The sequence below is a fragment of the Tarenaya hassleriana genome, unplaced genomic scaffold, assembly GCF_000463585.1.
Source record: "Tarenaya hassleriana unplaced genomic scaffold, ASM46358v1 Cleome2, whole genome shotgun sequence".
Taxonomy (NCBI): domain Eukaryota; kingdom Viridiplantae; phylum Streptophyta; class Magnoliopsida; order Brassicales; family Cleomaceae; genus Tarenaya; species Tarenaya hassleriana.
The window spans coordinates 1783690-1794407 of record NW_010965372.1 but is presented as its reverse complement, the minus strand read 5'-3'; the positions used below and the strand labels follow the sequence as shown (position 1 = coordinate 1794407).

The 10718-nt window shown below is 36.0% G+C and overlaps 2 protein-coding genes and 1 pseudogene across 3 annotated transcripts in view; 1 reads left to right on the top strand and 2 right to left on the bottom strand.

The window, feature by feature from the left end:
• Positions 1 to 6: 6 nt before the first annotated feature.
• On the bottom strand, positions 7 to 5159 carry LOC104811660 (annotated as a pseudogene).
• Positions 5160 to 6404: 1245 nt separating this feature from the next.
• On the bottom strand, positions 6405 to 7534 carry LOC104811659. The gene has a single exon (XM_010538422.2). The coding sequence runs from the start codon at positions 7172 to 7174 to the stop codon at positions 6563 to 6565; it is 612 nt and encodes a 203-aa protein (XP_010536724.1). The 5' UTR covers positions 7175 to 7534; the 3' UTR covers positions 6405 to 6562.
• Positions 7535 to 9626: 2092 nt separating this feature from the next.
• LOC104811656 overlaps positions 9627 to 10718 on the top strand; it is a 1721-nt gene continuing 629 nt past the window's right edge. The window contains exons 1-3 of one of the 2 annotated variants that reach the window (XM_010538420.1): positions 9627 to 10036; positions 10450 to 10514; positions 10614 to 10712. In XM_010538420.1, coding sequence (XP_010536722.1) covers positions 9982 to 10036; positions 10450 to 10514; positions 10614 to 10712 — 219 coding nt within the window. In that variant the 5' untranslated portion in view covers positions 9627 to 9981. Of the gene's footprint in view, positions 10037 to 10449; positions 10539 to 10613; positions 10713 to 10718 lie in introns of both variants that reach the window. The other variant, XM_010538419.2, reaches the window with a different exon arrangement.

Here is a 10718-nt window from a genome sequence, read left to right as displayed (position 1 = left end):
AAAAAAAAAAAAAAAAAAAAAAAAAAAAAAAAACTACCAATAGTTGCTGCTCGGTCGTCTCCAAAAAGAGAAGAAAAACAACAACAAATTACATCCAGATTTCACTGATACATCTGCCTAGAGATATTAGGCAAAGGAAACGGCCCAAACAACAGACCCTGCAATTAAATTGTCTACAGATTATGTGCTTTTGGTGGGAAGGGTTTCAGGCTTTAACCTCTTCTCCCGCAGGCTCTGCCTTCTCTTTCTCTGCTCCCTCTTCTTCTCCTTCTTTCTCCTCTGCCTCGTCTGCTAATTTAGTTAGCTCTTCCTGTATCATCAGCTTTATCGATGACTTTCTCAGGGTGAGATCCGTGCTGAATTCCTTGGCTGAAACACAGTGGGAGTAACAATGTTCATTAACAAACCCATTTGCTGTATAACCTAATCACGAAAAAGGAACCGACCGAGATCTGTCCAAAAAAGTCATACCGAGTAGCTTGAGGATGTCGGTGAATGTGGCCTGAAGAGTTCACAACAAAAGACGCTGTTAACAATCAAGATCAAAAACTGATATTATACATGCTTACATATGAACAATTGAAGCTTGAACACAACACTCTCACCGTGTTGAAGTCCACTTTCTTCAAGGTCTCGACAATGGCATCTTTCAACTCTTTGTCGCTCGGACCTCTGCTTTTGTCTTTCCCTTTACCAGATCTTTTTCCTTCAGTAGAGAGACAAACACAAAGAAACATGATGTAAGTAAACATAAGAGGCTATGAAAAAGAAAGTGGAGTCAAGGAGTAAAATTTGCCTGATGCGTCTGATAAAAACCCACACCAACTCAGGCTTTACTCTACTAAATCTCTACGCCACACTACAATGTAAAACCAAATAACAGAGAGGAAAGGACAGTTAACTAATACCGGGTTTCTCTTTTGGTGCAGATTTTGGAGGAGTTGACTGTTCTTTGGTAGGTTTATCAGTTTTCTTCCTTTTAGAAGATGTTTTCGGACTTGAATCACTGTCATCATCAGTCTTCTTCCGCTTTGAAGAGGATCTCTTTTGTGTTGCCTTTTTTGGTGGACTGGCTTTTCCAGAAACTGCAGCTTTCTTGCTTCTGGCTTTCCCTCCTGTTCCTTTCTTCCCCGACGTTGACCTTGAACCATGTTTCTTCTTTCTAGTGTCTTCTTCTGAGTCCTCCTCCGATTCAACGTTATCCTCGCTTTCAGAAGGCTCAGGCGCCTCGTCCTCAGATTTACCAGGAATCTTCATATAATGACCATTTTCTCCACCTCTTCATTCTTTTCTTCGTCCTCTTCTTCTTCCTCTTTCTCCTTTTCTTCTTCTTCTTCTTCTTCCTCTTTCTCTTCCTCAGACTCATCTTCAGAATGAGGCAAACTCTTTTTGTCAGCCTTCGCTGCCTCATCAGTCCTTTTTCCGCTCTGCAAAAATGACATGCCAAACCAAAACTTATATCATTTATTATCTTTCAAGGGATGAATTATCTCTGGATTGATTTACTTCTAAGACAGGAAACAAGCTTCCTAACTCTAAGCCATGCAATAATACCTTTGCAAATCGGTTGGAGGATAAACTCCCAGCTGTAGGTGAACTTTGCTTAGAAGTTCTCTTGCGTTTTGCTACCTTGCTTGACAGCTTCAACAGAAAATTCAAACATTATCATATGCACCAACAATTTTTAAACTCAACTCCTAAAGTAACAGTGTCTATATTGCCAAATACCTTCTCTTTCTCGTAAACTGGAACATCAGTTGTTGCATGAGGTTCCTCCAAAAATTCAATCAGTTTTGTGATGATGTCTTCCTGTGTTTATTGAAACCATGCAACAATCAGTAGCTGTAGCTATGTAAGAAGAAGATTTCACATAAATATGATATCAATCAAAATGGAAGGTCAAAGGAAAGACGAGGACTTTACACCATCATGGGGGTGCCTTTTCATCCAAAATAAAGGAACAATAGAATCTAAAGAACAAAATTACATAAATGCAATAGTCATCACCTTCTTTGTTGTAGTCTTAGCAACTGGTATGTCAAATATATCGCAAAACTCCAGAAGTTTTTCTTTGTTGCACTTGTCAAACTTTTCTTTCACTCTGAGTTTTGCCTTCTCCTGCAAACAAAATATATGCAAAGAATTCTCGATGTGAAAACACAGAGACAAAGGGCTGATCTTTGAATAGGGAAAAGAAAATTAAACAGGAACAAAGTCCAATATAAGCCAATCTAGCATGTTAACTTATCTACCGCATTTCCATGCCATGTAAAACCAGAAAACTGTAATATGTTCGTCTTGATCTGAGCAGCCTGTCAAAGCAAGAAACACAGGTCAAATACAAAGAGTATCAGCATAACTGTAACAGATGCAGCATTTAAGAGTTATAGAAACATTTGGCAAAATCCACATAAACATGCAGTAGAGCACATCGGCTGTCAAAGAAAGTATACAAAGAGATGCAGCATCACCTTGCCTCTCCTTCCGAATAGAATTGTGTGCAGCAGCTTGAAAGGTTCATCAGCCTTTTTCCTAGACACCTTATAGGCCACTAAAAAGGAAACAGACTTATAAATCATTTACTTTGTTTCTGCAAAATAAACTGCCATGGTTATAATTGAGTTGAACTAATCAGAACTCGGTGATACTCAGTACTTCAACTTTTAGGGGAAATTAGACTCTAAAAAACGCGAACCAACACTTGAAAAGACTGTTAACATGGTGATGGAATAGTAAGAGAGAGATTGGAGCATAAAAAATTATAACATGAACATACCATTGGGAATATCTTTCAGTGGTGTACCTCGTCCCTGTAATATTCAAGAGTAAATCATTATGAGATCTAGCAAATGAAACTGTAAAGGGGTCAAACAAAGGAAAACATAACAAAACCTTTTCAACATGGAATTCCTTTGAAGTGTCTCTATCAATAACTGCAACAAGCCTTTCAACAGATTTCCTCTCACGGACAGGGCGATCAGAGTAAGGAGTCCTCGGTTCTGTATCCTTCTTTTCTTCCTCACTCTTTATCTTCTCATTAACCTTCTCCTCTGTACTTTTTCCTTTTCCACGCTTTCTAGACCCCTTCTCTTCCTTAGTCTCCTCTTTTTCATCTTGCTTCTCCTCCTTATTCTCTTCCTTTTCGTGTTCCCCGTTGTCTTTTTCATCTTCTTTCTCATCCTCACTCTCTTCTTTTTCAGCTTCCACCTTCTGCTCATCAACATTTTCCTCCACCTCCACTCCCTCTTCTTTATTGTCTTCCTTCCCTTCCTCGTCTTCTCCCTCATCCAAACCCTCCCTTTCCTCCATAGTCTCATCCTCTTGATTTGCATCCACCTTTTCTATCTCTTCTGCATCTTCTTTCTCTCTGTTTGTCCCTATTCGCCTTAGTCTCTTCTTTTTCATCTTCCTTCTCTTCCTTTTCATCTTCTCCTTCGTCCAGTCCATCTCCCTTCTCATCCCTGCTCTCATCTTTTGCATCTTCCACTTTCGGCTCGTCAACATTTTCCTCTACCCCTTCTCCTTCTTCTTTACTGTTTTCTTTTCTTTCCTCTTTGTTGTCCCCTTTATTCTTCTCTTCATTTCCATTGGCATTTTCCTCATCTTTTTTTGTCTCCTCTTTCTCAAGTTCCTTCTCTTGTCCTGCTTCAATAGTATCAACCTTTTTGTTCTCTTGGTTTTCCTCTACTTTCTCCTCCTTACTTTCTCCGGACTCCACATTTTCCTTCATTGCAACATCTCCTTCTGCATCAGCTTCAGACACGCCACCATTTGTTTCCTTTTTCTTACCATCTGTTCCTTCTTCCATTTTTGCAATCTCTGCTTGTCCCTCGTCTTTTTTGACCTCTTTCTCCTCTTCCATTTTCCCTGCCTCAACGTTTTCCTCATCTTTCTTAATCTCCACGTTTCCCGTCTCAACTTCTTCTACATCTTTCTTGACCTCAGCATCTATCTCCATTTTCTCAGCCTCACCCCCATCTTCATCCTTCTTATTCTCATTAATTTCCTTGCCTTCAGCACTCTCTTCCTCTTTCTTTCCAGACAAAGCCTCTGATGACTTTTCTTGAAGGCTAGTCCCATTTGCTGCTGGCTCAACAACGGTGGTCTTCGTATCTTTTTCCACCATTGTTACCCCAGTTCTAACTAGATCGTATAGCCTGAAATACCTAGCTCTGGTGTCAAGGTCTGAAAAGGAAACAAATTCACTGGTTCAAGTCAAAAGTTCCTACCATAAAACCAGAAATCGATGTTTCCCAGAAACAACCTCTTCAAAATTTGCTGGATAACCAAAGATTACACAGACAAATTTCCTTAAACATAACAAAACTAAATTCACAGGAAATGGAGTACAAAGAATGTAGAAACTTGTCAAGAACATGTAAATTCCATCAAAGTCACACTAGCATACATATGAATGATGATGATACACGGGACAGAGATGAATTCATATTATAATGAGGCGACAGAAAACCCTAAGAGGACTTTATCTGAAATCACATGTCAATTTCATGATATCTAGAAATCGTAAACTTTCCACGTGAATTGGAGTGGATTACCTAAGAAAACAGCTTATGGTGAAGAATTCAAAGTTGCCAAGAATTCAGAATTTCAAGGCAAAAGAGCGTGAAACACAGTTCTTAACAAATCAGTCTCAAATCTCATGCATATACATTCAGAAGTAACAACGACCCCCAGATGATAAATTCAAACAAAAATATAATTCAGAGATATTCCCCAAATATTTCATCAAATATAGTCACCCAAATGCAAATCTTCTCTTGAATCAAGCAAATGATAGCCAAATACCTTCGAATTCAAGCATTTTCCAGCTACACGAAGTGCATCCACAACGAAAAACACATCAAATTATAAAAACCCGCAAAGTTTCGCATCAAACAAAGGCAGACAGAAACCCTAGCTTTCACGACGCAACTTCAAGAAGCACAACAACGACATCCACCCAAAAGACATAGAAATTCACACATGTTCGAAAGTTTCAACAGCTAAATACGAAGCCGACAACAGCTTACAGAGATTCCGGCAGTGTCTACACGTCCCAAAGGAGAAGACTTTTTGAAATCTTGCCTCTGTACCCAAGACTCTCTCCACTGAAGTTTTTTTTTGTCCTTTCCAACTTTTTTTTTTTTTCCTACGTTCGAAACAGAACAAACACCAACGCCACGATATTTTTATATATATATTTTTTTTCGGGAGCGATATAACGATTCGGACGCAAAACAAGATTGTAAATACAGTTAATTGCCACGTAGGACGGAGTGTGTCATATCTTGATATAGATGGACGGTTCTGATTTCGTATCGGAAGCATCTCGTGGATCGATGACGGTAGAAGACAATGTTTTTGATCGTTAGAAAAAAAAAATAATAATAAACCTTTTGTCGGTTTAATTCGTGGGTTATGAGTTTCCAACTACCATAACCTGTTTCAAAAAAAAAAAAATTCAAGTCATGGAGGAAGTATATATGTAGTTTATATTTTTCCTATAATGAAATTCAATTATGGTTATATGTATCTCTATATGCATTGATATTTTAACATCAAACGTTGTTTTAAATGATCATCCCACGATATTTTGCATGTAACATCTGTTTATTATTATAGGTATATATTTGCATCATGTTATTTTTAGCTTCTTAAAAATGTTTGCATTATAAATATGTGATTTATTTTAAATTTAAAAATTTGTATATAACACATCTGATCATCTACTATAATTATTTATTTTTTAATGTGTATGTAACGGTAAAGTATCTGATATATTAATAAAATGTAATATGTCATATAGAAACATATTTGACTTCAAAAATATGAATTAATAATCTCAGTTACTATAACAACTTTGTTTCTTTTTAAACAATATTATTTTAATTGCTAAAACGATATCAATTATAAATACGTTATTCGGTATAATTTTTATTTTAATTGTTCAGGCCCTTAAATTATTTAATTTAACCTAATAAGTTACATAAGTGAAGGTGTAAGTTTTCCAACTAAAAACCTCACGAATAAAAAAAATGAAAAATGCAGTGAAATTTTATATTCGAATTCTTAAAATTCCTCCCAACAATTTTTTTTAAAATTAAAGTAAATGGTATAAGTCATGGGTTTTGTACGGTTGGCCCAATGGGCTTGCTCGTTATGCCCAAAAATTGAGTGAATAATTTATTTAACCCAAGATATAACTGAACAACAATTTTTTTTTTTTTGCTTAACAACAACAAATAATTTATGTTTTCCTCCAACTCTTTTTATATTATCATAATTTCATACATATAAAATAATTATAAAAAAAATCCGCTGCGATGGATGGTAACTGGTAAGTAAAACTTTGAGTCATCTACCAATATATAAATTTATACGTAAAATAAATATAAAAAATACCATGGAGATACTGCGGTATTATTATCAAAAAAAAAAAAACTTAAACCCTAGCTAATAACATACAACGAAGGAAGAACTCCAATGGAGATTCAAGAACGAAAAAACGGCAGCGTTTTGTACAATTCAAATGAAAAATAATTTGAGCATACGGTTTCAAATCTCAGCCGTTGGTTGGTTTCTTGATGGACCCAATGGAGATATCAATCTCTATGAGGTTTTCTTCTTCGTCGTTAATAATCTCCTCCTCTTCTCCGTCTTCATCCCAAAGTTTCTGCAGATTAAGCTCCTTGTTACCCTTTGGATCATCGCTTGGTAATCTATTCGACCCATCATCGTTCGTAAGAGCGATCTCAATCAGACCATCATCATCGCCATCATCATCAAAGCATGATGTTACATCCCAAACCAACCCATTAGAACTCACCCAGTCGATCTCCAAATCCTCACTGCTTGACTCTGTGTCGGATGGTGGATCCGTCGTTTCGGACACATAACATCGGACTTGGTGCTTGTGATTCTCTTCATGGGCAGATTCCTCAGCCGAACAGGCGGCCCTTGTCTTGTCCTTCCACAACTTACGAAACACAACAGAGCTTGAGATGAACAGGACAGTGATTGTTATCAGGACAGAAGAGGTTAAGCCATGAGAGCTTAGGAAGAAGAAGAACGCTGTTGAAGGAATCAAGGTTACAAAGATGAGCAGTAATGGCGGCCTTAGAGAGCAGACCCAAGAAAAGTGCTTTCGCTCATCAGCTTCTCCCTCCATGTTCATGGCACCAAACAAAAAAAAACCCAAAGAACAGAACAAAAGCACGAGATGTGTAGAAGCTAAGCCTACCAGATGGGCTGCTGTAATGGAAGGAGATTATGAAAATTGAAAAGTGATTAGCTTTTTATCCATTGTTAATGAAGTTTAAGAAACTGTTTCGGATCTAGGTTTAGAAAGGGAGATTAAGAGTGTGTTCATCTCGAATTTGAGGAAAGTCTCATACTTTCTCTCTCTCAGACAAAACCCAGAAGAGAGAGAGAGAGATTGGAAACTGGAAATGACACTTCCGCTGTTGTATCAAGGGGGCAAAATAGTAGTGTTTTTTTTTTTCTCAGGAAACAAACAGAAAGCTCTCTGCTTTTTTTTTTTACACCTGCAACTGATTTTTTTCCCGAGAAAAGCAGCAACCTTTGGTCGGTTTCTTCAATGTACTGTTCTTTTGACACAAACCATGTGAATCCCATTAATTAAGGATGGTTTATTAATAATTAAAGATCCTAATTTCCTTTTTTTTCCTTCAACCAAAACTGCTAACTGACAAAACCGGCAAACAAACACGCAAATACCTTTCAAATTCTTAGTATCCCAATCTGCATTTGAACTGGCACTAAACCGGCCCGGTTAAGGAATCCATCGTATAAAGTATATAATATCTTCGAAATTGGTTTAATATAACCTCTACGAAATATTATTTTCTACGATGGATTTAGACGCGTATACATGTGCCAATGTTTGCGATTGAATACTTATATATATATATATATAGATAGATAGATATTTAGGATTCAACTATATGATTTACCCGGGTTTAGATCACATATGTAAACCGGTTGGTTCAATGTTGCTATAGAAAGATCGGCCTTTACTCTTTGTAGTAGTGGCTGTCCATTCTATTTATCATATGACTAAAATGCGTCCAGGCCATGGAATGGTACAAAACATGACAATGAGTGAAAGAGACGATAAAAAAAAATATATTGCTATCTTTATCATATCATCAGTACATTGAAACAAACATATACATCTTTCTTTCATTTTTTTTTTTAAATTGAATGTCGTTTTTTATATATTGTCGACCATATTATTAGAGTATTTGAAGTGGGTAGAGTATCAATTATGCAAACTATAATAAGTACCGAATATTCGAGAGTTAATGGAGAAAAAAATCTATATAAAAAAAAGTTTTTGTGGACTCGGATCCACATGTAAATAGTTTAATTAGTATTTAGTATATTTACAAGCAATGACTAAGATTAGAGATGTCAGATCCAAACCCGAACTCAGCTAGAAGTTTTTGGATACGGATTCGGGCCGATCGATTTTTGTAGGCATAAATAATCAAATTCGAAGTCTGATCCTATAGAAATCGGGTTTGGATTTTATTAAATTTGTTCTTTAAATTTTATTTTTTTTTGTTGAAAAGAAATCGGATTTTCAAACTGGCCTAAAGCGTAAAGCGTGCTTTGAACCCGACTCGAAAGTTCGACCAAGATATTTAAACCCGAAATCCACTATTTTTCGGCTGAACCGGCCCGAATTTCAGTCCTCTAATCAAAATTAACACCATTAATTAAGACCCCAATAGTATAAGAATACATGTAAGTATTTCTAATGAGCACATTGATTATTATATGCATGGGAAAACTCATTATTACGCATAATCTTTTGGTCGTATTCTTTTGTCGGAGATAAGACCCCACGAGAGAGGAAAAAAACAAGTGCAATGATGATAAAAACGTCGTTTTTATATAAAATTAATTGTTAAACCTAATAAATTATACGTATCTCATGTTTCGAAATTGGACGTTCAATTATTATAAATTATATTACATTTTTATTGGAGTATTTTGGTATTTGTTTATTGGTAAAGATGGAATTCTGAAAAGAGATTTGCATTATTAGGTGTAAAAAAAGCATAATCATATCATATCCCTCGTGCATTTTGGTGTGATAATACCCTCGTTGAATTCAAACTAAATATGATATTTTTTTTAATAAATAGATAATCTTTATTCTAATTAGGTTCAAAGTTTTCATTGAGTTGACAAATGTTTTCTAGTGAAATCCCAAATCCTTCTTACAATTATAACTATTTTTAAAATAAAAAACTATATTCAGGATAATCTTGGCATTAAAAAAACTAGTTTGTAAAATAAGTTTTTAATATAAATTATAAATTAACTTGTTTTTATACCAAGAAAAATATTATGGAATGAGCGATGGAAAGAAGCAGTTTTTAATTTCATTGCATAAAAACAGTTTTCAAAAATTAGTTTTTCAATCAAATATAAATTTTATTTTTACAAAGAACCCTTATCTAGTTAGACTATAGTTGAGATCGAATTTGGAATATTAAACGTATTTATAATTGATATTGCACAAGTGAACTATATAGATCGAATATATGTAATAAAACTTCAAGAAACCAAATATTAACATTATAGTTTTCCGCAAAGAAAAAAAAAACAGAACAAAATACATAGCAATTTTTTTTTAAAAAAGATTTTTTTGTAACGACGGAGATTACAAAATCCCGGATTCGATTCGATTTGCCAGAGACCCGAAAAGAATCTGAACACACACAAAAAAACCCAACTTTTTTGTTTCTTCTTCAACCTTCGAGCGTTTAGGGTTTTTCAAATCCCCTCTTTCGAAGTCTGAATTTGTTTTTTTTTTTTTTTTTGTAATTACGATCGTTGCGGATTAATAGTATATGTAGTATAACACAGTGTTTACCATTCAGAGTTCTGAGAAATCTGTTCTGGGTTTTCGATTGTTGCTGTGGGAAAATCCATGTTCGTCGCTGTTCAATGGATCTCTCTGTAGCGCAATCCACTCTACCTGTCGAAGAAGATGACCAGTGGGGTAAGTCGCTTCCTTCCATTTTCTTTTCCCGGAAAAATTTCGTCATTCTCCCGTTCCTGTTTTCATCACGAACTCGATTTTTCATTACCGACGACGTCTTTGATGGTTGCGAGTTCATCTCCGATCTTAAAAATCAGTACTTTCGATCCGGGTTTTGTGTTTCTGCGATCGTAGATGGTGTGTTCATGGGTTGTTCTGTAGTTGCTGACCGGTGTGATTACGAATCCGAGACTAGTTCTGTTGACCAATTTGGTACATTGAGATTTCCTGAGCCAAATTTTCGCTGAATCTGTTCATCTTACGAATGAATTTCCATGATAAATTTTTAGAACACAGTAGTGAAACATATCTGTTCATCAGTTCTGTAGTCTGTACTGTCATCTCATATGATATGTTTCTTTATTTGGTGTCAGACTCTGAAGGGTTTGTGATTCCAAGCTTGGAACTTGGAGACAATGCTGTTGATTCAGAAGTCCAGGCATCGAATCCTCCTTCTCCAAAGGTCAGTTTGATCCGGTTTACAAATCAATGGAGGAACTTTAATGGTGTGTTCATCTTTCTGTACTTCTATTTGCAGAACAAGACTGAAGAAAACATCTACTTAGGACCACACGGAGCGCCTCCTTCACAGACAAAGCAGCAGCAAGAGGGTAACCTATCGAACCGGAAGCAGCGGGTCAGG